Below are 27,895 nucleotides of genomic sequence, written 5' to 3'. Positions count from 1 at the left end.
AACAAGCAAAAAAAATCTGCCAATGGGGTAAACAAAAAATCTTTAACATTTTTCTTAAACACTAAATTCAAGAAAAATGCAATAATTTTTTTTTGTGCTTGTTTTATGCACAAAATCACTTAAATATATTTTTGGTCTAAAAACTAGACTTATTTTCTTGGTTTTTTTTTGCTCATCAAGAGAAAGCATCTTAATTTAAGAATTTTTAGATATTTTTACTGAAAACAAGACAAAAATACTAAGATTTTTTTTCTTGAAAATAATTTTTTGCAGTGTACGGTTTATAAACTGAGGGGATGAATTACAAAACCGTGATCAAGGATTTGCGGGTCTTATTTTATTTTTTACACGGTGTGACCTGTCGGGCTCCGTAGCCTTAAAATGTTTAGTTAATTCAACTTAAAAAAAAATGATTTAACTCAAACAATGTTGTGTCAACAAATCTAAATTTTAAGACAACCAGGTAACTTACTTTTTTAAGTTAAACCAACTTTATTTTAAGTGGCAACTAGTTAGCCAGAATAGATGAACATATTAGGAATGAAGGTTACAGGGTAAATGCATTCACAATGCCATCGGCATGGACTTACACAAAATAGTATTTATTTAAAATAAAATAAAAAACATTTAGTTTGACATTTGTGATAATGCCTTCATACATTTGAATGTCCAATTTTGTTTATTTGCTACCCAAGGATTACCGTATTCAAACACCATCATGGTACCTTAACCCCTTCAGATCCTGTGTCCACTAGAATGGACATCACATGTTTTGTGGTTTAAACCAATGAAATTGCTGATCAACCAATCAAAATTTGATTAGTTGATTTGACTGATTTAAACTTCTGAAAAATCAGATCTGAAGGGGTTAAAGAACATGATGTCATGACTGTTCGTAAACATGATAGTGTTTATAAGTGGATGTTCAGGTGTAGACAAAAGAGCCACAGAAAGCACATCTTTCCCTAAACTTTGGACATAAAGATACCCATTCTCTCCTGCTGTCCAATCAGTAACCCCCTCCCTCATCTTTCTATCTGTTCTGCCAGTCTGCTACCGATCAGAGAAGAACACTGTGTTCTCTAGCAGCCTGTCTCTGTACTCTCAGGAGTCAAGTGCTAAACAGTGAAAAGATCCTATAGAGATGCTTCATTCGGAGAACAAAGACAGAAAAAAACATGATACAGTATTAGTATCAGTAGATGCACGTGGTGCAGAAAAGTACTTATTGTTCAGATGAATATATAAAGCCAGTGTAAGAGATCAGTGTAAGCACACACACACACACACAGAGGTTTTGGCATTGATTAAAGGTGCCGAAGGACACAATGCGTGCGTTTTAGCAAACTTGTAAAACTCTGAACTAAACAGCGAATCACGCTGCTCGGTTTCACACATCGACCGAAAACCTTTTTGATATGTGGAACATATAATGCAGTTAATATTTGCAGAAACACGCAGACAGCTTGTTCCCTCCGTCACAATTACAAACCTCAGTTTGATCAAACAGAAATTTAATAGGAGTAAAAAAGCTTGCCTGCATCTCCCTTACTTGTCTTTACTAACATTTTTATTTAAAAATATGCATATGAAAGTGAATACTAAATGCAAAACAGGTACTGTGGCTCAATGTAGGTCAGGAAAACATGCGACTCTGATAAACAGATGAATATGGAATGGCTGGTAGACCTTTATGCCTGTCCTCCTCATGCAAAGAGGTTTGGTGGTATTGCGTAATAAGCCTCTGAGCTCATATGCAGTGCTGAAGATCTAACCTGACTCATGTTTTGAGCAAAGATGCACATAGGTACAGTTCATCCGTTTATAATTTAAAGGGACTTTAAAATTGTATCACTTACTCACCCACCCTCAAGTTGTTACAAACCTTTATCAATTTCTTTGTTTTGCTGAACACAAATGAAGATATTTTGAAAAAGTTACTAAACAGAACCGGGGCACCATTCACTTCCATAGTATTATTTTCTCCTACTATGGAAGTCAATAGTGCCCCAGATGAGCTTGATTACAAATTTTCTTCATTTTTAGAATGGTTTGAAACAATCTGAGGATGAATAAATGATGACAGAATTTCAATTCATTTTTGGGTATAAACTATCCCTTTAACCTCTTATGGAACGTCTGAAATTCCACAACGGGGCGTATTTGTTCCTCAGACGTTGCACAATAAACGTGACATCCGAATATATTCATTATAAATCGTGAAAGAAAGGCATATTCGATACGAATGTCCGTTAGTGAACTAATTGTATACAGTATTTACATCGTAATTCGGTCAGAAACGTCAAGCTTGTGAGATGAACAAATCGTTTTGGATATTCCATTTCCTTGGACTTTTGGGATTTATGAACAATTTGTTTTGGACAATTTCACCGAAGCGGATAAAGGGAAGATTTTGAAGGTAATAAATTGGCGCCGCCCGGTTCAGGTAACTAACAACTAGATTACAGTTTAATGAGTGCTATAAATCATATGATGCTTTGTGTGTGCGCTTAATGGAATCCCGAAAGTCTAAGCTTTCAAACGATGTGCCGCCTTACCGTATATTTTGAAGATTTAATGCTTCAAAGTTACAATGACGTTTATGCAGCCTGTTTGGATCCTAAGGAATGAATGGGGCTAGGCTAAATGCTAACACATTCACGCCACGCTGTACAAAGATTAAGTGCACGCATTGAAAAAAGATAGGTATGTTTTAATTAATCTAAGCTGAGGTAAGAACCTAATAAAATATTGAAAAACAGTGGTGTTTTCCTTTAACGCAATGGTCTACCACCGGGCTATACAGGAGCACTACTGCATAGACAAACGTCACACCATTTACAACTTCAACAAGTAGCATAAATTCTTTATATTGTGAAAGATATGCACATATGCAATAAAACTTAACAGACGTTAAACATTACGCTAATGCATGTCTTGGTAATGTGAACCAGCTATCTTACAATAAGTGAGCATAGAGTAATATATTCCAACCATCTGCTAAAAATAAATCATGAACAGCACAGCTATTATGCTCGTCTCGACACATTAAGTAAAAAATGCACAAATCATCACAAATAAAACAAAAGTGAGAGAATCAGCGTATTAAACCGAGACCGAATACACAAATGAACCAAAGTATGGTAGTAACATAGATACCATATGCATTTACATACATGCAAATAGTAATCACTCAGTACTACGATAATTACTAAATATACCATGGTATTATTGTCTGAAACCATCACTGTGCCATTTTACCACTACAGTTTATTTTTTACAAGAAGAAATTCAGGTCAAGTGGTTGTGTCCAGGTCCACACACCCACCATCACCCACTGACCCTCTTCACTTCATTAGCCCAATAAGCAGGGCCTTGTTTAGGGAGTGTGGGGGTTCAGAAACCCCTCGCAGGGGTCCGGTGTCATCAAATTGCCAGCCGAAGATTTACGTGGGGAATAAAAACAGCCATTAGCATATAGCTGGCATTTAAAGGCCGTTAAAGAAGAACGAGGTTCATCAGTGGTTCACTTATTAACTTGTAAAGACCAGGAGCTCCATTCGGGGAGCCTGGACAGAAGACAGTTACAAAAAAATCTCCAGGGATTAGCACATGCATAATACATCTTTTTAACATGTGTTCATTATATTCCCTCTTAATCTCAGACATATGCTGTGCATGTGTGAATTTAAATGCTTGTAGCTAAATTAGACCAATTGCACACATTGCTGTTTTGCACAATGTGTCTTAATGTTATAATGCTAATGATGATATTGCGTTCTTTATAATGAATTACTGAATGACTTCTAGCAAGGCAACCACTTAAAGGGCACCTATTTCATTGCTAAAAAACAACATTTTGTGTATTTGGTATAATACAATGTGTTTGCAGGGTTTATGGTTCATCATTTTCCACATACCGTACATTTTTGTAGCTCCAGATTTCCCTCTCTTCCTAACACATTGAATTTGTATAAAAATTGTGATTGGCCTGAATATTATTGACGTCAGTCGGAATTGTGATGCTTCCATGTTTGAAAGATTCGGTCACAATGCAATGCTAACAGGAAGCGGGAGGAATTATGATAATGTCGGTCTTGTCTACATCACCAATCCCAGGAAGTAAACTGTTGCCTACAATCTATGTGTTTGTTGTAGTCCAAGAAAAGAGATTTACATTGAAAACGATAACTCGCGTCATTGTTTACTTTGAGGTATGTATCTTTTGCATATCGTTGACATGTTCTAATACACACTCACACACCAAAGGAAATGTAAAAATGTGAATTGGACCATAGTTGCTCTTTAATACGTCAAATAGTACAGCAAGCAGGTCATGCAACCTGTCCATGTTGGCATGTGCCTAATTTGACAAAAATTCATTCAAATGCATCCTGTCTTATTATGTGACCCTGAACCTCAAAACCAGTGATAAGTTGCATGGATATACGTATAGCAATAGCTAAATATACATTGTATGGAACAAAATTATTAATTTCGCACCGTAAATTTATATATATAAAAAACATATTTATCATTAGTAGCCTAATGTGTGTTGCTAAAGACTTTATTTGGACAACTAAAGGCCTGCGATTCTCATGCGGGTTTCATCAGTAAAGCCAGTTCAGTGATTAAATCGTATTAAATCGCCATCAGCTGCTTTCAGATGGAGCGGCATTTACTACACAGAGCCGTATTTCACAGAGAAGCTAGGCAAAATCGGGTTCATAATCGAGGAAAATCGACTCCGATAATATATGCGATTTTGCCTATTTATCTGTGAATTACGGGTCTGTGTAATAAATGCCGCTCAATCTGAAAGCAGCTGATGCCGATTTACTTCTTATCACGGAACCGGCTTTACTGATGAAACGCATGAGAATTGCAGGAGATTTTATGCACAGCCCTAATTTGTGTTTAGCAACTCTGACTAGAGGATTATTTTAGGTCACCTACCAAGCAGTATTTCAAGTCATTCATCAAAAGAAAGTGAGTTTGTAGAGGCCTATAAGGAGGTCATGAGACTATGCTGAGAGATCATTCATGACCATATCAAAGAAAAAACCCATAACCATATACACCCTAACCCAAACTCCAACCCTAACAAAAAATAATAAGTTTTTACAAATGAGGATGTCCCCAAATAGATGTTGGGTTCGGGTTTGCCCCCAAAATATAGTTAAGTAGGTATACACACACACACACACACACACACGCACAAACACTCAGCAACAAATACGCACTTCAATATTCAGTCAATGAGAATGACCATCTGTGTCAAAGATCTTAAGTGCATTTCAAAGCCTTTTGAAGTGGCATTGGAAGGCCTGTGGCGGTTTGCGTGGTTATTTATAAATGTAATTGGTTCGAAGTGATTATTTATGTATATGACACCTGTGTCTGAAAATTACTGCGTACATGCGAGTAATTGTCTGTCTCCTTTTAACAGAGTTTTTGTGTCAAGACAGACGCAAGGTGTTAGTTTGTGCTTTAAATTTACAGAAATAATTTGTCCGCTAAAAGAAACCTTATTGACTGAAAAATTATATTTTAACAGACTAGTGCTGCAACAGATCGCAGCTGATCCGTGTGGTTTGTATGGCTACCCGCGGTTCGGCTCACATGTGATTCGCGGATTAATACGCAAATTTAAATAGGGAAAGTTTATCATTTGCACGTGTTTCAAAAGTTTGCAAATGTTAACATTCAATTGATTTTAAACAATTTAACCACAAAAAGGCGCTTAAAGGAATAGTCTACTCATTTTCAATATTAAAATATGTTATTACCTTAACTAAGAATTGTTGATACATCCCTCTATCATCTGTGTGCGTGCACGTAAGCGCTGGAGCGCGCTGCGACACTTCGATAGCATTTAGCTTAGCCCCATTCATTCAATGGTACCATTTAGAGATAAAGTTAGAAGTGACCAAACACATCAACGTTTTTCCTACTTAAGACGAGTAGTTATACGAGCAAGTTTGGTGGTACAAAATAAAACGTAGCGCTTTTCTAAGCGGATTTAAAAGAGGAACTATATTTTATGGCGTAATAGCACTTTTGGGAGTACTTCGACTCGCCTGAAAAGTCCGCTCCCCTTCTCCCTCTCATAATAGGAGAGGGAGGGTGTTACTGCGCCGAGTCAAAGTACTCCCAAAAGTGCTATTACGCCATAAAATATAGTTCCTCTTTTAAATCCGCTTAGAAAAGCGCTACTTGCTAAATGCTATCAAAGCGTCGCAGCGCGCTCCAGCGCTTACGTGCACGCACACAGATGACAGAGGGATGTATCAACAATTCTTAGTTAAGGTAATAACATATTGAATTGATTAATATTGAAAATGAGTAGAATATTCCTTCAAGTGAGCAGTTTACTTTATGCACAAATGCACGTGCGGTTGAATGCATCTGGTCCAGCTCGAGTCAGACGTGATCATCCTTCAAAGATCAGCAGCTTCAGAACTCTTGATGTGTAAACTTCTAATTGAGCAATGAAAAACAACGTAATGTTTTTATGTGGGACGACTGTTTATGCTGCGTCGTTTGTAATTCGCCCTCTGTCTGAGTGTGCGCGCGGGTTTAAGTGCACTCAGTAGTGCACACACGGAGAGACGCGTTTCAAAAAGCAAGCGAACTTAAACATTTTCTGTTACTGACAGGGCACATACAAACAAAATGATCTCCACAGTATTTTTTTTCTAATAAAAACATTTGTTTATGTCTTAAATGTATTAGTCAGGAACCAGTCTGTGCTTATTTGGTCTTAAAGAAACAGTAACCTCAATTAACTTACTTAAGTCTGTGTCATTAATGTTAACCCAAGACAAAGAGAAAATCACTTCTGTAGCTTTAAAAAAGAATAATTCCATTTAATTAATACAATAAATACAGGTTTATGATTCATTTGATTCGATTTCTGTACCCAATGATAATTTTAGAGCTTACTTAATGTGCAACTTTGTTCTTTTTTATAAATGTTTGTAATTTCTTGATTTGTTATTAGATTTTCTCATCCTTTTTGTTTTGCTGATCCGAAAAATGATCCGATACGTGCCTCAAAAACCGTAATGTGATCCGAACCGTGAGTTTGGTGATCCGTTGCGCCCCTATTACAGACAGTTAACATCTTTGCGACTCAAGAAATGTTGAATCATTCTGATACATTGAAATATATATTTTTTAATACTTCTGTTGAATTTAATCAATTACAATCCCACAAACCCTTAGGGTTCTATCACAAATATTAGACTTTCACAAAACTCTTCTGTACCTACATTCATAAATTGACAGTGATGTATCTAACGGGTCCAGGATCAGATCAGTACAGTAAAGCCGAGGGGTTTTATCTGTAATCTCTTTCACTACGGTCAGTCCCGGGTCAGTGGATCAGTGATAGCACTAACCCAACCGAGCAGAGCGGGACACAGAAACTGAAATGCTTTGTTCCTGGAGCCAGAATCCCATGCACATAAATAACGGCACAGAGTACCGAAAGGGCAGATACCCCACGTGGAGAGACCTAGATTTACCACAGCTGCACACCCCAAAAATGACAAGCAAAGTTTCAGGGCACTGCTCTCATCACAGCAGATTCAGAAGCAGGGAATTATGAGCACGGTGCTCCTGTAGCTCAATTAGTAGAGCATTGCAAAAGTCATGCCAGGAAACACACTTATATGCCAAATGCATAAAAATGTACTGTACATTATTATGTACATTAGACTATGTGACTCTAAGGGACATGCAAAAGACAATACAATCTCAGAAATAAGCAGTTTCATCTTTAACTTTTAGTTGCATCATGAATCCCACTCGAGAGGGTTTTGTGATTAATTGACCTTTCAGTACGGTGTAAGAGTGGCAGGTTAAATTACCCTTTAACCAAAGCACACACTAATACAGCCAAACACATGCTTCCCATTGTGTCACTGTTTAAACCCAAATCCCCAAAGGGTTTTCATATGAAACGAGTACACAAATATACACAAAATGTACCAAAATGACACATTTTCTTCAAACGCAGTTAAGGCAAAGACTCACTGAGCAAACAACGACACATTCTTCTGCTTTATCTTGAGACCAGAAGGTGGATGAAGAGCAAAACAGATGGAGAGAGAATAAAAGAGAGAGAGTGACCTTTTGTCGTAGCAGTTTACTGCGCACACGGCCCCAGAGCCTGGCACCTGTGTTGCTGTGTCTTTTGATGGCTGAATGATCATCCACACAACAGTGCTGTTCCACTCGCTCACACACAGAGTTTAGATTACAGTCCGTGACCACGATCTCAGTCATCCTCGCTGCGTTCCTCTTGAACCCGTACACAGAGAAAGAGGGGGCGCCGACCCCCTGCAAGAACCCTTCCCGAGCGTAACGAGAAACTTTTCAGAAATTCCTCAAGGTATAAACCTAGAAAAACTCTTTTATGCGGTTCAGCTTGGTGCCCAAGGGATAAAACTCACTGCAGGAAATCCGAGGATAGAGTGGTTAAAAATGATTTAAAAGCGAGATTTCTGGGATAAAGTAGATGTTTCCATTTTTGTGTTTAATAATTCTGTTATAGATCCTTCAGTGCAAGTTAAAGCAGCTCTCTCCTCTGTCTGCATCTCTTAGCTCTGCTCTCAACATCTGAGCTCCAGCACACAGATACGCACAGGAAGACAGAGTGGGAGGAGAGAGAGAAAGAAAGAGAGAGAGAGAGAGAGAGAGAGAGAGAGAGAGAGACTAGATGTGCAGCGGGGAGAGATAGAAAGACAGTGGGACAAAAAGAAATGATGTTCTTTGTGTATTAAGGAGAATCGTATAACTTATCAAGAATATATAAACATATATTTATGTGTAAAATGCATATTTATATATACACATAGACCTATATACATATATACATACATACATATACATACATACATACATATATATATATTTATACACATATAAATTTACACATGTGTATATATGTATATATGTATATACATATGTATATATACACATATATACATATATACGTATATACATACATACATACATACATTATATATATATATATATATATATATATATATATATATATATATATATATATATATATATATATATATATATACATACATACATACATACATACATACATACATACATACATACATACATATGGTTATATATATGTATGTATGTATGTATGTATGTATGTATGTATGTATGTATGTATGTATGTATGTATGTATGTATGTATGTATGTATGTATGTATGTGTATATATACACACACACACACACACACACACACACACACACACACACATACATACATATATATACATACTCATATATACATACACATATATACATACACATATATACATACACATACATACATACATGCATACATACATACATACATACATAAAAAACAATTTGAACAAAAACACTCATTCACTAAGCATGCGTACGCACAAATTTGTTCGTAAAATGTGTGTACAAACATATTAACTTACAAATCATGTTTCAACAAAAAATTTCATACTAAAATGTATGTGAAATGTATTCAAAAACGTTAGAACAACTTAAAGCACACGTATGCAATAAACATGAACAGGGGAAAAAATATAAAGCTGATTTGAAACAATGCATCGTTATATAAATAAATTCGACTCAACTAGGACAAAAAAACTTGCCAGTGAGTAAAAACACATTTCATCATCTCATACTATTGTTACATAGCTCATTCTTGGTGTTTGTAATCTCTGCAGTGTGTGGCTGGGAGCCCGGGGCTCTCGTGTAAGTGTATGTGTAGTTATGTAAGCGGGAGAGGAGATCTTCTGTCCTCATGTTCCTCTCCGGAGTCACACTCACACGCAATGCTCCTGCTAGAGTACCTTCTCTTCTTGCCCTCCATTCATCTCTCCACACAAAGCTCATTAATATTGAATAAGCCTGAAAAATCTCTATAATATTTGCTCTTTGTGAAAATCTTACATGTGCGTAGGAACTGTCTTGTGAAGATATAGCTCAAGTAGTGCATAGAATGCATCTAAGCACATTTAATTACCCAGAATGCATATGAACATGATGTACAGTAGTGGCAAAATGTGATGATCAACTTTAAACATTTGATGACATCACTGAGAGTATAGTTCCTAGTCATATCTGCCTAAAAACAAATCGCAAATTTACATTTTCCATTGTTCTTAGTACACGATGTAACTACAGAAGAGTCAAGTTTTAAATAGGAAAAAATATTGAAACTCTTTGCTTAATTTTTAGCACGATGCTAATGGTCTAATCAGATTCAATGGATTATGCTAAGCTAAAAGTACTGCCAGACATTGCTTTTAATTCAAATATTTTCCTAAAAAGATGCCTTAAAATGTTATATATGTTTAAGATATATGAAGCTAGTTTTTCAAAAGGAATTAAGGAGGCTTTGAAAAAATTATACACAACACGTGCAAAGTTTATAAAGACAGGACAATTACCACAAAAGACGATTCATATTAATACAGATAAAAAAATTATAAATGCTTTTTGTATACTCGAATAAAACCCAGATTCTCTATATGATACACAGTGGTTTGCCTTTTTGCCAAATTATTTTGTCCAATAAATACTTTAAAGGTTTAGTGTTTTATCTATTTTGTGCCATATATGTGCTCATGATGGTTCAATCTAACCTGCATTAATAGGGGGCATTAATAGCAAATATTCCCCCCTCCAGACATCACTTTTGGCCACAACTGTCTATTAACCATCAAGGTGTTTTGTATATCAAAGAAGGACATGCTATCGGTCAATCATTACAATCCTTTGAAACAAGAAAAATCCCTTTTCTCCAACAAGGTTTGCACGACTTAACTATGATCGGCCTCATCGGTTGGCAGTAAAGCTGAACAACAATTTTGACCGGTTATGACCAACTTAAAGATTATAAATGACTAAAAACACTTACTTTCTATCTGAGCATTTAAATTTGTGTATTAAATCCAAGACTTAACAATCAAAGATGCAGTGTCTTCATACTGTATGCCATCAAGTGTGTGTGTGTCCCGCATGTCAGTGTGCGATTTCACTTATCTGCCATTTTTGAAGGTCTTTGTGTGCTAACCATATAAAAGAAGCTTTGACCTGATTGTGTGATGACTTTAGTGACACGCATACGCAAGTGCGTTAATGCCTACAGATTACGGTTTTATCTCCGCCCTGACGGATGACTGATAAAGTGTGAATTAAAGCCAGATAGTGAGCATTGAATATCTGCCACAACTGAACTGTCCTTGGATAACTCCTACATTTTTAGCTTTGGCCTATCGCCAGTATTTTTTTTTTAAGGGACACCACTTTTTTTGAAAATATGCTTACTTTCCAGCCCCTCTAGAGTAAACATTTGATTTTTGCCGTTTTGGAGTCCATTCAGCTGATCTCTGGGTCTGGCGGTGCCACTTTTAACATAGCTTAGCATAATCCTAGAAAATCGCAAATTTTAATTTCCCATCGTTCTTAGTACACGATGTAACTACAGAAGAGTCAAGTTTTAAATAGGAAAAATATTGAAACTCTTTGGTTATTTTTTAGCACGATGCTAATGGTCTAATAAGATTCAATGTACTACTCTAAGCCGTGCCAAAAGTGGTAGCGCCAGACCCGGAGATCGGCTGAATGGATTCCAAAACGAGAAAAACAAAATGTTTAACTCTAGTGGATCTGGAAAATGGGCATATTTTCAAAAAAAGTGGAGTGTCCCTTTAAAATGAGACTAGAAAGGAATCACTGCGAAATGTTGCCATATTCGATCTTGCGTCGCCCATATAAGCACTACAGCCATAGCTTTGACAAAAGTCTGGTCAATTGATTTACAGTAAAGTATTGAGATTGAGACCAATGCAAACCTTTATTGAGCCAAAATAATTGAGCTACTGCAGTGTCAGTGATAAAAGTACAAATTAAGATTGGTTGCATTCGCTGTTTTTGGCTGTGCGAGGGCTCTACCTCCTCAACTGTGTCCCCTGAGGTTTGCGGTAGGAGGGCACATAGGAAAACTGTGACTGGGTATTTTTAAAATGGAGATAAAATGCAGCGGACTCATTTGGACTGTGCGTCATCGTTCTGAGGAAAGAATGTCTGGGAAAAACATAAAGCCACTAGGGAAAACACGTGAGATGCGGGAAAGGGTCTTTAAATGCATTTAAATGGCATGGCAACAATAGCTAAGATGTTTTAACTGAGGTATCTATTCTATCAAAAATAAAGTGCAGGAAAATAATTGACTTTAGCATATAAAGAGAAGGGTAAGCACTTAGGAAGCGCTCTCTCTTTTATCTCATTTAGTCTTGTTGAAATGTCTGACAGGGTTGCTCATTAAACAGTTGAGGCTAAAGGCTGAAAGACTTTAGACGAGGACAGGTTACAAAAACAATGGATGAGGGAGGGGGTTCACTCTTCATCTGACAGGTATTTCTCTTTTATTTCACCTCAAGTTTAAGGCGATGTCCCGCTCTACGTGTTTCTCTGTTATACTGATGGAGGTTTTGGCCTCTAAGGGCCATCTTTGGCCGTTGAGTTGCCATCTTAAGAACCAAGCTGTTATAACAAGCTAACACTAATGGGTAACGTGTATACACACACCACACGGTCTTGTCTCACAGGTTATTCATGGACATAATGACTATGTCTGCATCCAACATTTTGACCAAAACCAAACACACAGGCGGACATAAAGGGGCCCAGAAAAAACACAGGTTCACATAGAGATTCCACTTCAAAGTAATGTCATATATATAATTTATGCTGACTAAATAATCAAGAAACTGTACGTTATGAGGTCATGATGTCCGTTTATGGTGGGATTTTACATGCTACTTTGCAAAAAAGATCACTAGTATGTGGTGACGTCAACAAAGCAGGTTTTAAATGGTCTGAAGGATGTCTTTCCTCATGAAGAGAGAGAAATGGGTATGAATTATTATTAAAGGACATATTTGGGCATACGACCATCAACCCCAAATAAAGCCACACTGAAAAAATGTTGGTTCAACTTAAAGGTGACATAGAATGATTGAACGGGGTATTTATTCTTGTTCTGTGATGTGACATTTAGACAACAAAATTTTGGTTGGGTTTGTAATGCCTTAGAAGCTTAATTAAAACCTCTCTCAGAAAGCTATATTAGGGTGGGGGATTTTAAACGCTTGGTTTTGCACCCATTTGGCATCCCTTCGAGCTTAACTGGCAACCTCATTATGAAATGCAAACACTTAATGTTGATTGGCTGCCTTTGCTGCCACTCAAAGAATGTAAACTTCACCGTCTTCAGAACACGCTCAGACCAAAATGTTACAGATAGAAGAGCACACCTCAGAACGCGACTCGCCATTTTGCCTTGAACTTCGCGAACACTGCTGCTATTTACTTCCTGTATGTATGCAAATTATTTTAAAGGGGAGGGAACTGAATGAGAGTGCGAACATGTATCCGTTGTTCAGATTGGGCCATTTTCTGGTCAACATTTCTAAAAGAGAAATTTCTATGAAACGGAGATGTTCAGAATGTCTAGCAATTTTCGTATGTTCGTAAATGCGGGTAGACTATGTTAAAATTAACGTATTTTCATTTTCTATCCCCTTTAAAGTAAGTTACCTGGTTGCCTTAAAATTTTGAGTTAAGTCAACTTAAAAATATTAGTTGACACAACACTGAAAAAAATTATTAATTCCATTTACTCAATTTTTTTAAGGTAAGTGGTCGCAATAAATTTATTTAAGCTACATTTAAACAAAAAAATTAGAAGAACAAAACAAAACAAACTTTTGTTTAAATGTAGCGTGAATAAATTGATTGTGACCACTTACCTTAAAAATTTGAGTAAATTGAATCAATCATTTTTTCAGTGAACTTATTTTTAGTTAACAAATATTTTTACATTGAATTAACTAAAAATGTTAAGGTTAAACCAACAAATCTTTTATTACAGTGCGCAATAACAAATGCACGAATTTCACTCAATAGATAAAACAAATATCAAACCAAATAGTATCTGAATATTATGCCATCCTTTCTTTTGACTTGGACGGAGTCATGTGGTTATCTTCAGAGGATTTATACACTGCAAAAAATGACTTTCTTAGTATTTTTGCCTTGTTTTGCGAAAAAAATATCGAAAAATTCTTAAATCAATAAGTATTTTTTTGATGAGCAAAATAACCTAGAAATTAAAGCTAGTTTTTAGACAAAAGATATAAAATTTAGTTGTGCTCAAAAAAGCAAAAAATCTGCCAATGGGGTGAGAATTTTTTTTTTTATTTAGTGTTTAAGAAAAAAAGTAAACTTATTTCAAGATTGTTTTCTCACCCCATTGGCAGATATTTTTGCTTGTATTAAAGGGGACAGAGAATGAAAAACCATTTTTACCTTGTCTTTGTTGAATAATGGTAGTCTACCCACATTCACAAAGATACAAAAAGTGCTAAACATGCTAAACATCTCAGTCTCATAGAAATTCCTCTTATAGAAATGTCAGCCAGAAAACAGCCCAATCTGAAAAACTGATGCTTATGACATCACAGGCATCTAACTGCCCTTCCACTTTAAAATAATTGGCTACATTTTTTGAGTGGCAGCAAAGTCAGCCAATCAGTGATGAGATTGCAAGTTAAGCTAGTAGGGGGAGCCAAATAGGTGCAAAACCACTTGTTTAAAATCCCCCACCCTAATAGAGCTATCTGAGAGAGGTTTTTATGAAGCTTCTAAGGCATTACAGACCCAAACCAAAAATGTTTTATCCACATGTCACATCACAGAACAAGGATAAATACTCTGTTCAATCATTCTATGTCACCTTTAAGCACAAATTCACTTAAATTTGATATTTTGTCTAAAAACTAGACTTATTATCTTAGGTCATTTTGCTCATCAAGAAAATACATCTTACTTTAAGAATTTTAAGATATTTGTACTGAAAACAAGACAAAAATACTAAGTAAGAAAGACATTTTTTGCAGTGTAAAGTCCACATGTTTAGTTCAAGACATATGCACATGATACACAAGTTTGACTATTTATAATAAACAATAGGTAAATGCTTCATTGTCTTCATTTAACATTTCCTTGAGCTTCTCAGAACTGTGGCTCAACTGTTTAAACAGTTAGTCATGAATGTTAACGTTTTACAGTAAGAGAGATTTCCATTAATAAATCTGATCTGGGCTTTTAATAACCAGACCGGCAAACTTCTTCACTGTTATTTTATTAAGGGCTGATATGAATATTTTGGACGGGTGCCATTTTGGAATTAAAAAGAAGAAAGAGATTGTGAGAGATGAAGAGTGTATGCACACAGATGTGTGTGTGATAGTGGAGATGTGCAGAGATTTGTGATGTGATAAGAGGGTGCGGAGAGGAGTTGGTTTTGGGGTAAGGATATGGTGGATGCTGCATGCATATAGTTCATAGCTGGATGCCTGGAGAAGAGGTGGGGGATGCCAAAGAAACAGGATCAGGGTTCTCTTGTCTTTCATGTGAGGGGTAGATGGTGGGTGTGTCCTGAGGGAATGAGGGGGGCTTTGCGTGCATTAGCAGACCTGGCTTTCATGTGCGGGGAGCAGAGAGCATCTCACATCAAACTCACTGTAATGAGGGTTTTAAGAACAAAAGGAGCCCTATACACATGCATCATACACTACCTCTCTCTCTCTCTCTCTCTCTCTCTCTCTCTCTCTCTGTGTGCACTTGAGATGCACAAAAAGTATTAGTGCACCTTAAATACACTACTATAGGTTATAAACATTTAACTGAAGCAATGTTCAATGCACTAAAATTTAATAACAGCTCTATGCAAATAGCATGTGATAAGCAACAATAATCGTATCAACTTACAGTATCTACAACTGCCTTAATCACAACAAAAACACAAAATATAGCCCATATCTTCCATCGCCTGAAGACTTAACAAAAAAGCGTTTTTCAATCTGAAATGTTACTGTAGCATCTGTGTGTGTCTGTTCATGCCGAACACATGAATATTGCCCCAGTTATATCTCCAGTTTCATGTGAATGAAATTGTCACTTCTGACATTCTGCAGCAATGAATAAGAAATCCAGACTTTCATAAAATGATTCTGGGTGAATCTCACAAAGAAACATCTGGGTCACATTACACCACAAAAGCAAAAAAGGAAAGAAAAAATATGTTGCATTAAGCCTATTTTTAAACCATTAAGACTGACAAGCACATTTAAAAAAATATATATTTTTAGAAATCAGCAAAAATTGTGCAAACAATTTATGTCATGAATACATTTATGCATTTGGCAGACATTTGAATCCAAAGTGACTTATAGTGCATTCAAGGTATACATTTTTCATCAGTATTTGTGTTCACTGGGAATCAAACCCTAAACATCCTAAAATCTGACCTCACACATAAGCCATGCTGTACAACAGCCCATAAATAAAGCGTTACCATGAATTAAGTAACTAACAAACTAAATAAGACTGTTTATGAATGGTTGTTGGTGGTTATACTGTATGTCTCGAGTGAGTATGTCTTTTCAATCATGGACCACTGACCTGGAAACCCGCCAACCCCCATCTACAGCAAAGTGTCTCTAAACCTTTTCACACAGACATTACGGAAAATACACGGGAAATGCGTCCGGGAGTTTTTTTCTCTGTAGCATCTGAAGTTTGCTTATTATCCATTATTTCTCTCTCCAGAAACCACTCACGTGCATTTTGGTTTATGATAAGACTAAAAGGAGCGCGTGACGCGCCCTTCTAGTATATGCTGGTGAATGATCTCAGCTTCAGAGGGGATATTTGACGAGCTCTCTTCAGTCCAGTTTGCAGACATTTCTCAACGTGAATGTTAATCTGCATGTAAACCCCTCATTTTAAAGAGCTGAACCATAACTTCATGTTGCTCACTATGACACGCCCCTTACGGCATTGCATCTCATTGACATTGAGGGCTTTCCGGGTATCTTATGGCAATGGCACTAGGTCCTCTTTCCGGGATCGTTCCCAGAACATTCACGGCACGTGTTTGCGTTCACACAAAAGCCTGTCTGCCAATTTTACGGGTATTTTCTGAGACCAAAGTGCTGTGTGAATGAGCTTTCTGAAAGCATATATGTGAACAGTAATCATGATCTTCTCAATAGTACATGTATCTCTGACCAATGACAGTATACATGATCTCAGATCAGTCAGAACTGTACACCTCTACAGAATAGTCTCTTGACAGCTGAGGATTGATCTGGGATCAGTCACCCCCAGTGTTGGGGAAAGTTACTTTTAAAAGTAATGCATTACAATATTAAGTTACTCCCCAAAAAAGTAACTAATTGCGTTACTTAGTTACTTTTCACGGAAATTAATACGTACGTTACTTTTAAGTTACTTTTGCGTTACTTTTTCTTACTTTGCAGGTGCTTTTCATGACTGAGAAGTTCTGCATTCAGAAATTGCATATTTCCTTCGCAAAAATGTTAAGCTCCATTTCTGACTAAAACTGTTCACGCATAGAGTGTGTAATTCTACGTTAATACGTTCAGTTTAATGCAGTACATTGTTTTTTTTACATCTAAATAATTAAACTGAAAAACAACTCGCATTACTTTAAAAAAAAGTAACTCAAATATTGATGTGTACATTTATAAAGTAATGCGTTACTTTACTTGTTACTTCAGAAAAGAAATATTATTACATAACACTGCAAAATGTCTTATGGCTTACAGCTGATCGCTGATCAGTCAGCCCCAAAAATATAGACCACTAAAAGGGCCGGGTATACTTTTTTCTGCTTCCGCGCTGCTTTCAAATATAATTAGTTACCGCAACTACGCGAGGATGGCCGTGTTCGACACGTAAACAATACAAATGATTTCTTATCCAAATTATTACTCTACCAGGCGGTCAGGGCAGCACTGATTTGCGATATTCACAATACATACAAAATTTAGGATAGATGAAGAAAAGTAGCGGATGCAAAATTTAGAACAAACAACAGGAAAACAAAGAACAGGAATAAAACACTACGAAAATGCTCCACAGCTTTCTGTTCTTGGAAGAAGTAAAAATAAAATAAAAAAAGACGATGGTGTGTGTGCAAACGCTGTTTATTGCCTTTGTGTTATTGTTTGTAGCGGAGTGTCCAGTCTGAAAGATTTTTGGTGTACGCATATTGTCCGCGTGGTCTAAAATATTGGGCAGACCGCGGACCCTCCTGATGACGAAAATGACGTCATGTAGACGGTGCGCGGTTTAACACACCAGTAGCTTCTTTCTGAGCTGCGAACAGGGCGTCTGTCGAAGGTGAGAAGTTGTGCTGGTTCTGACATTTAATGTGTGTATGTATCTGACTGTGGGGTGATGGACGAGCCGATGTGTAAGAGGGTGTGACTGTTAGTGTGCAGTGACCTATTTCCAGACATATGTACAGTAGGCATGAAGCACAGCTCTGAAAATATTCACAAATTAATAATTTAGTTTCAAGAACACACAGAGGAACTACACAAACGAAAGTGCTTAAAAGGTTCCTCCATTTTTGGTTTCCCAAAGAGCCACCTTTATTTTTAAGAGTGTATCTACCTACGAGTGAGTGAAATAAAGCCACTATTCCCAAACCCAGTTAGCCGCCTCGCTGTCAACTGCCTACTACAGCATACATAAGCCAAAAGTAGTATGATTGAGTTTTAGTATGGACTGTGAGAGTATGCACCTAAAATGCTGCCTCTAACCAGGATTTGGAACAGAGCTCTAGACAGGCAGGGCATATCTGTGTGCAAACGCAACCATTAACCTCCGAAAAAGCTCATCTAAACACAATCAATATCAAGCCCGAGAACAAAAGTCATACATTCTCATAATGAGCTTTTCCAGGGAGCCGCACACGGCGCTAACATGATTACGGCAGCATCCTCGGGCATACAGCGCACATGTAACATGGTTATATTCTGCCTGTTTATCCGTCTCGCACACAAACACGCTCGTGTTGGGGTGTTGAATGATTTCACACAGGGGAGATTTAGTCATGGCTGCTACAGTAGTTGTACGGTGAAGCATGCGATAAGATCAGACAATGACAATCTTAATTGGCTCTGGTCAGGGTGGCATTGCCCCCCCAAACCCCGCATACGGTGATGATGTGTGTTTGCGTGCTCGTGACTCTTTAAAGATATAAAGGATGCTATACTACTCTTGATTAGCATTAGATTGGCAAAAACTGTGTATGCTACTGTATGGCACCTTTACGATTCATTAAGAGACAATACACTATTTTAAACATGTGTACTGGGTTTGAGTCCGACCCACATCATGTTCTTTTCCACTTCTTTGATTTCCTGCCCACTCTCCACTGTCTCTATTACTAAAAGAAAAAAGCACAACATCATATCTCTCACACACACACACACACACACCAAGTAATGCAACATTTGGGAAAAATCCTCCTACTCTCACCCTCATGCGAGAGACAGCTGTGATTTAGTAAGACTTTATGAGATATGCCCCCTGTGCCCGATCTCTCCTGCACTTGCCCAGTAATAACAGACATGTTAGAGTCTGCAGTGGAAGTAAATAAAGGAAGCTGTGAGTTGGGATATCTGTGGATCCGACAGATGCTTTATCAAAGATAAACTCATCCAAAGCAACATAAAGTGAATTCGATGTACGTTTTATCCACTTGTGTCTTCTCTAGGAATCGAGCTCATGACATGTTGCTGGCCCCATCATCTTTTTATGATGTGCATAAAACGTGTGTTTTTGGGACACTAACTGCATATGTGCACGATTACCAGCCACTTAAGTCAATGTTACGTAAAACTTGTTTTGAAGACATTTAAACTAGCACACACCCCACTTTTCTGTCAAAGTTTCTGTCTGTTCACACAGGAGTGTTAGATCACATACATATGAAGAGTTTGGTTCCAATATGCGATAAACGGCATTTTAAAAAAAAATAGCTAACACCAAAATCAGTTTTGTATCAGGTCAGTATTAAAAAGTAAATTCTTAATTTTATGCAAAATCCGATCTCCGCCATGTTATTCTGTTAGCCTGACGTTGTCATACTCAATTCTAGTCTGATACCGATCCATTGACCTAAAATTATGAGACGTGTCTCAACTGAAAAATTACTCTCCACTCAATTGGATAGACCTACGACCAATCAAAGCAACGGAGTATGTGACGTATGTTGAAATGTCGTCTTTTGCAGCCTGACCGAACTGCTAGTAATTTCGCTACAATGATACTAACATCATTGTAATTATACTAAGTCTGAGTTAGCGAAGGTACATCAACACCTACTATGTTTACAACATTTCATTTATATCACAAGATTAAGTATTTACTAAGTCATACAGTAAGACTATCTCTTACCATTTGTACGTTAGGTGAACTTCATCCACGACGATAGCTACCCATTACGTTGGCTTGAAAAATATCGGAGCCTAGCATGTCCCTCCACTTATTCAGCAGTCACGATTCCAGGCTTCCGAAAAGAAGCTGGCAACGACCGCTAATTATATCCATCTCGTCGTGCACGCCAAGTTGCATCACCGTGATACCCATTTCAGTTGCTTCTTTAACTTTGTCCTCCATAGGAAGGACGGCAAACACATAAACAAATGCCTTGATCGCGTTTCTCTGTTCCTCTTTTTAAATCAATGCTCTGTCGATATCTTTTAGAACAGACTCAATGTCAGAATCCACACATCTGAATTCTACAGCGGCAGCCATTTCATTGTAAACAGATTGAACACACGCGCTCTTTGGTGATGTGGTTGATACGTTACTGTTGATCATCTGTCCATCATCGTATAAAGCCCGCCCTCACAATTTGATTCGTCGGCCGGTTTTGGTATTCGCATAATAGCTCCTCAACGGTGAATCCCCAGACCGATCTTCCCGTTTTTCAAATTGTGGTGGGCGGGGCTAAGATCGGCTGGCACCCAGGCTATTATTCTGTCATCTTTTTTCCCAAAACGTGATAAACGCCACGTCCTTCTATGTAGAATGCAATAAATCCGCTTAACCAATCACAGCGCACCATTCCACGCATTGTAAACAACAATGGCGGCGCGTTGAATACACACAAAATCCTGGTTTTCATCATCTACTTTGTACTTCGTGATCAACAAACAAACAAAAACAAAATAATACTTTTGATGGCATTGATATACCTGTGGTGGTTTTCTGTGGCGAGGAAGAAACGTAAGCCACTCGGGGGACGGAAAAATGCCGGCTGTTGCTTGTTCTCCCGACAGCATCAAGCTTCTTTAATGCTAACACATTGACCCCAGGGGATCTTATGAAACACTTTCCATTATTTTACTCAAAGTCAACGAAAATCGAGATCGCTGTCAAAAAAGTTCAGCGACGACGTCCCAAGGATGACAGCAGCAATGACTGTTCTTAAATGACTGTTCTTAAGTGTTCTTAATATGACAAAGTAAGTGTCATAATTTTTTTTTTAATTAGTGTATACCACTAGTCAATTAAATGAATATAACATGGCAAAGATGAATGCACATTTATATATTATATATATTGATTCAATAGATTAATAGCATTAAAAAAAAAGATTTATTGCATTTTGCGGGAAAAAAATCAGTTTTTATAATAAATCTTTGAAAATCAAATTATGTATTTGAATATTTACTGTTATTATAACCTAAAGATGCTATGTGCCAAGTTTGTAACAGAAAATAGTGGCTTTCATCTTTGTTACTTTCTTGGTATAGAAAACACATTTATACCCAAATTAGTCAAAATGGATTTATTGCGTTTTGGAACTGAACTCTTCATATACACCTACATGTTCCCGAGTTAAGCTCCTGAACTAATGCGCGTCAGCGTGACACAATGTTTGTTATGTAAGGCTGAGGCCTTCAAAAAAGGAGGCCCAAAAAACATCACAGAGATGCAAGAAAGATTTAGGGCATGAAAAGATTGTGGTTGGAGTGCTATTCAATCTCTGCAATATGAAGGTTAACAAGGATGTTTTTACGTAGGAGTATCTTAGTGCTCAGCCTTCCAATCATATCATTAAACTAGACTTGTACATTTTCTAAAGAAACTTTGGGCGGTGTTTTAAAACTTACCACAATGGTGATATAAGATCTTCTGAGTAGATAGTAAAGCAATTGTAGTGTCTTGCTATGAAGTTGATACTGTGCCCTCTCCAAACCTACGTAATGTATAATATACTGAAATATATGTATTCAGGAGATGGGTCTTTTTTGTCAAAAAAAAAAACTAAATTCAGCTCTTTTGGAAAGTACTAACATATCTCTCATCACTAGGCCAAATGATTTTAAGCATTTATATCATTTACGACTGTAGCACAGATGACATGGGTCAGTATGATGAATACTAATATTGATGTTTGCCTTTAAATTCCTTGAAACTAATTAGAAGCAAGTCTTTTAAACTAATTTATTTAAACATAAAGAACACAGAGTGCAACCTGGGCACATGATCAGACTTACTAAAGCAAGTAACCCCTGGTAGAAGGTCATGTAATAACCCCTGAGGTCAAGCTCTGGTGACCTCTCACCAGGAAATAGGGGCACAGGATCGGAAATGGCTCCAATCTTTGTTGGATTGGCAGTGGGAAGTCCAAGGGTGAGAGGTGAATAAGAGTGCATGTATATGTGTATGTGTAGGTTACATCATACTTAAAAAGCATTAAAATACAGCAAAATACAGAACGTTTGCTCTTGTACCCCTATGTTACATCAACTGTTGCTAATTTGTCCCCAGTGAAAACATGACATCTCATCTATGAGGCTGATTAAGATCCATCTTCAATTTTTAAGTATATAACCATTCCATCAGATCTTTTAAGATAAAGTGTGCATATTGAATATGTATGTGCTGGTATATTGTGAGTTCCACAGCAATGACAAAACGCTAAAAGAATGAGCTCACAAAGTTACAGCGGAACTATATTTTATGGCGTAATAGCACTTTTGGGAGTACTTCGACTCGCCTGAAAAGTCCGCTCCCCTTCTCACTCTCATAATGGGAGAGGGAGGGTGTTACTGCGCCGGGTCCAAGTACTCCCAAAAGTGCTATTACGCCATAAAATATAGTTCCTCTTTTAAATCCGCTACGTTTTATTTTGTACCACCAGACTTGCTCGTGTGGCTACTCGTCTTGAATAGGGAGAACGTTGATGTGTTTGGTCACTTCTGGCTTTGTCTCTGATTGGTGCCATTGAATGAGTGGGGCTGGGCTGGATGCTGTCGAGGCGTCGCGGCGCGCTCCGGCGCTTGCGTGCGCGCGCACAGATGGTGGAGGGATGTGTCAACAGTTCTTAGTTAGGGTGGTAACATATTTTTTAATGTTGAAAATGAGTAGACTATTCCTTTAAAGGATGAGCAGTGGTTTCATACAAGACGCTGTAACTCAAGCACAGAAAGCTGCCAATCTTTTATTATGTAGCCATATGGTCAGGACCTACATTGCCACTCGATCCTATAGACGGTATGTGGAAAATAATGTGTTTTTTGAACCATAAACCACGCGAACACATTGTATTATACCAAATACGCAAAATACGTAATAGCTGCTCTTTAAAGGGCTCTAAACCAAGCGTGAAAACACAAGTTGAAGTATCAACTTGGCTTAAGTATAGATAACCTACAACCATAAAGTGGTTTCCTGTTATGCCTTGGCGATAGAGTTATGTGTTGTTTACATTACAGGTCAAAGGTCAGATAAGAATCATCACCCTGGATACTCAACCCGTCACCCCAATTCATCTTCAGCTCCATTTTTCTCGTGGGCTGAGCAGAAGGCTAAAGTTCAGGGCTTGCAATCTGAAGTTTGCTGGTTGCTACGAGGATTCGTGACTATTCCACCATTGTGACACTGATAAGGGCTCTAAACCTCAGGATGTTGTACGGTAACAAGGATGTGCAAAATTACATTTGAAAAATCGACTGGTCGCTGGGCAACAGACGACCACCATTACCCTTCCATACTATGCAATAAGTGTACTGTTTAAGTAAAAGCAAGGAGGTAAAATGTAAAACCAACATTGTTTAAAACTAAAAAAATAGTATCTTTTGACTTCAATCATTGAAGATTTTCTTTCAGTTTCTTTATAAAAGTGAACATATAAGGAGTCTAAGATGACCTCTAACCAAAATTCATACGCGGAACTCCCATGGTACCAGTGGATTCGGAATAATGCGTGTGTGTTACTCATGAGACGCCTCTACTGAAAACAAGCCATGGATATCTCTGCATGACCTACACTGTTGTGACGTCTAAAGGCGACACCTAGACTGGAGGTGACTCTTTATCTTTGAGGAGAAGAGCCTTCATCCATATCAGACACATATCACAGAGCTGTCATCACACAGCACAGTATGTCCCATAAGAGGCAAGTTAAAATTGAAGACTAAAATGTGCAGTGCTCAAGAAACCTGACCAAATTAGAGCTGATATTTAAGGATTACTTAAAGGAAAACACCACAGTTTTTCAATAAATTACTATGTTCTTACCTCAACTTAGACAAATTAATACATCCTTATATTTTTTCAATGCGTGCACTTAATCTTTGTACAGTGCATCATGAATGTCTTAGCATTTAACCTAGCCCCATTCATTCCTATGGCTCCAAACAGAGATGAATTTAGAAGACACCAAACAGTTTCATGTTTTCAATATTTAAAGACTGTTACACGAGTAAGTATGGAGTAAGTTTGGAGCCATAGGAATGAATGGGGCTAGGCTAAATGCTAACACATTTACGAAGCGCTGTACAAAGATTAAAAGTGCACACATTGGAAAAAGATAGGTATGTATTAATTCATCTAAGTTGAGGTAAGAACATAGTAAAATATAGAAAAACGGTGGTGTTTTCCTGAAAAATGGCAGGTGTATAATGACTACACATGAATGTGTGAGAGTGTGTGTTTAATGGAGGCGGACTTTAAGAATGGGCTCATGCAATATTTAACATTGCTTACAATAGAGAAGCCTATTAACTTCATCTAAAAAAAGGCTTTTGATAGTAAATTTCTTACAAGGTGTCATATTGGTGATTTAAATCAATAAACTCACAGATAAATAATTCAGCCTTATTTACAAGGGGCTGTAGTTGGAGATAAGAGATCCTTAATGCAAGCGAAAACAGCCTCTAAGCCCCAATTTAAGCCTTGATAAGCATTAGAAACTTGAGTGCTTGAATGAGGAAGTCACCTGTACAGAAACGCTGACTCTCAACTACTATTAGATGTTGTCAATCTGACACACCTGCGTACTAAAATACGATGACATCAGCCACAACAACACAGTATCTATGCAAAATATTCAATGTTTATGGATTAAAGGAACAGTATGTAGGATTGTGGCCAAAACTGGTATTGCAATAACAAAATTTGTGGCTAAAACTGGTAGCCAAAAACACAACATGAAAACATAAACATCAGTTGAGGGCTGCAACTCCACTTTTTAAATGACAATATCCTGGCCAGACCACTGTTGTCAGTGATATAAGTATTTGAAATGAAAATTTTTTCTTAATGTCTAGTGACATATCAGGGACATTTTATGATTAATTGATATACATTTCTTACATACTGTTCCTTTAAGCGTAAGTAATATCTTAAATCACAAGGCAACGCCACTGTCACTACATCCAAGGAAGGAAACATCAACTATTGCTGCTAGGCTTGAAGATTTGGCCACATCTGGACGACAGCCACTGTACATAATCCATAACCACAGGCACAAAGTGTTCCTCTGCTAAAGTTGTAGGCAGGGACACGACTTAAGGACAAGTCGTTTAGCAGATGCTTTTATCCAAAGAAACTCACGCCTACTATACACAAATATGCAAACGCTTTTAGCTATGGCATAAAGTCATTCATAATACAACAACACAAGTACACATTGCATTCAGCGTCAAGGCGAAAGGGCTTCATAGCTGGCACTACTATAGTATATTAGAGCATTGAAAAACAACTTAATGTTTTATGTGGAGTGACTGTTTATGCTGCGCCGTTTGTAATTTGCCCTCCGTCTGTGTGTGCATGCGCGTTTAAGTGCACACACGGAGAGACGCGTTTCAAAAAGCTAGCGAACATAAAATCGTTCTGTTCTTGACAGGGCATATACAAATGAAGTGATCGTCACAGTATTATTTTTCTAATAAAAACATTTGTTTATGTCTTAAGTTTATGTATAGAAACCAGTCTGACAGTAACCTCAATTAACCTACTTAAGTCTGTGTCATTAATGTTAATCAAAAAACCCAAGAAAAGAGTAGATCATTTCTGCAGCTCTAAAAATAATAATTAGATTTAATTTTTACAATAAAGACTGTTTAATTATTCATTTGATTCGATTTTTGTAACTAATGCTAATTTTAGACCTTTATTAATGTGCAACTTTGTTATTTTTTATAAATGTATTTGTTCTTTATTTGTTTTATTTATTAGATTTTTCCCACCCCTTTTTTTGCTGATCCGAAAAATTATTCGATCCATGTCTCAAAAACCGTAATGTGATCCGAACTGTGAGTTTTGTGATCCGTCACACCCCTACTGTTTACATCTATAGCTGTGACCCAATTCAAAGGCTGCGACTTTCGAATGACTTATTCTAATGCTACATACACACCAAACGCGGGGCATCGTGTTACTCAATCTAGATTATTCGCAGGATTTAACTTTTAGTCATGTGAATTTTTTGCTAGATTTAAATATTTTCAACTTGGGCAAAGACATGTTTGAGGTGAATAGCGTGTTTTCGCGGTAAACACGCCGCCCATATTGCGTCATTCGCATCACCCAGCGCGAGAAAGCGTCTGATCGCGTGTTTCCATTGATTTGGTATGTAATCTACTTGCGCAAATCGCTGAACTTGCGTTTGGTGTGTATGCCCCATAAGACCGATTGCGTCACAGTGGTGCGACGTAAGGCTAGTAAGCCTGTCCCAATTTGAAGGCTACTTGAATGCGCAGTTATTTCTCCGCACTGCTAAGGATAGAACGAATGGATTCTTCACAGCCAAGGCAATCCCAAGATTCATTGCACGCATGTAATGGCTGAATATGACGGCTGGATATTTTAAAATAAACATTTAAAAAACTTTTTAAATAAAAGTGTGTATTTAGCAGAAAAAAGTTTCTTGTCACTGTTTTAGTATTATAAGTTGTTTTGTATTAATATTATTCTGTGTATGTTGCGTAAAATTAGGGTTAGGGTTAGTTAATTAATTTGTTATAGTCTCTCTGTTGGTTACACTGAAAAAAATGATTAATTGAATTTAATAAAATTTTTTAAGGTGAGTGGTTGCAATCAATTTATTTAACCCTTATGTGTTGTTGGGGCCATTTTTGCAATTTTTTTGTCTTAATTTGGCCACAACTTTCTCTGTGTTTCAGCAAATGGAATGATTTTTGGTGACAAATCTTATATTTACACATATTTTAAGAAAATGCTTTGAAATTTTTCAAAAACTTAACAATATACCGTGGGCAAATTTACTACCCTTACGCGTTGTTAGCGGCCAAAAAAGGCCACTAAATTAAATTGCTGTAAAAATTTATCGGATGAAATAGTAGTATTTGGTAGTTTTGATCAGTTCTGAGGTTGATTAACAGATTTATGCAAAAAAATTTGAAAAAAATATTAATCTGATACATTTTTACAGCCATTTAATTTAGTGGCCATTTTTGGCCGCTAACAACACGAAAGGGTAGTGAATTGGAACAATGCACAAGGGTTAAGCTACATTTAAACAAAAAAGATTAGTGAAGTAAAATAAAATATAAACCTTTTGTTTAAATGTAGCTTAAATAAATTGATTGCAAACACTTACCTTTTGATTAAAATTGATTAAATTCAATGAATAATTTTTTTCAGTGTAGTTTCATCTACATCAAGTGT

At 37.1% G+C, this 27,895-nt stretch overlaps 1 protein-coding gene across 5 annotated transcripts in view; it reads right to left on the bottom strand.

Annotated features, from left to right (window-relative positions):
• abr (ABR activator of RhoGEF and GTPase) overlaps positions 1-27,895 on the bottom strand; it is a 193,612-nt gene that overhangs the window by 11,813 nt on the left and 153,904 nt on the right. Inside the window, exon 1 of one of the 5 annotated variants that reach the window (XM_055200560.2) lies at positions 8,137-8,630. The exons of the other annotated variants lie outside the window; for them this stretch is intronic. Within the exon in view, the coding sequence (XP_055056535.1) occupies positions 8,137-8,292 (156 nt within the window). The 5' untranslated portion in view covers positions 8,293-8,630. Of the gene's footprint in view, positions 1-8,136; positions 8,631-27,895 lie in introns of those variants that run through there. 5 annotated transcript variants of the gene reach the window in all.

This window comes from Misgurnus anguillicaudatus, chromosome 22, assembly GCF_027580225.2.
Source record: "Misgurnus anguillicaudatus chromosome 22, ASM2758022v2, whole genome shotgun sequence".
Lineage (NCBI taxonomy): Eukaryota > Metazoa > Chordata > Actinopteri > Cypriniformes > Cobitidae > Misgurnus > Misgurnus anguillicaudatus.
This window is presented reverse-complemented; position numbering and strand designations above follow the sequence as displayed.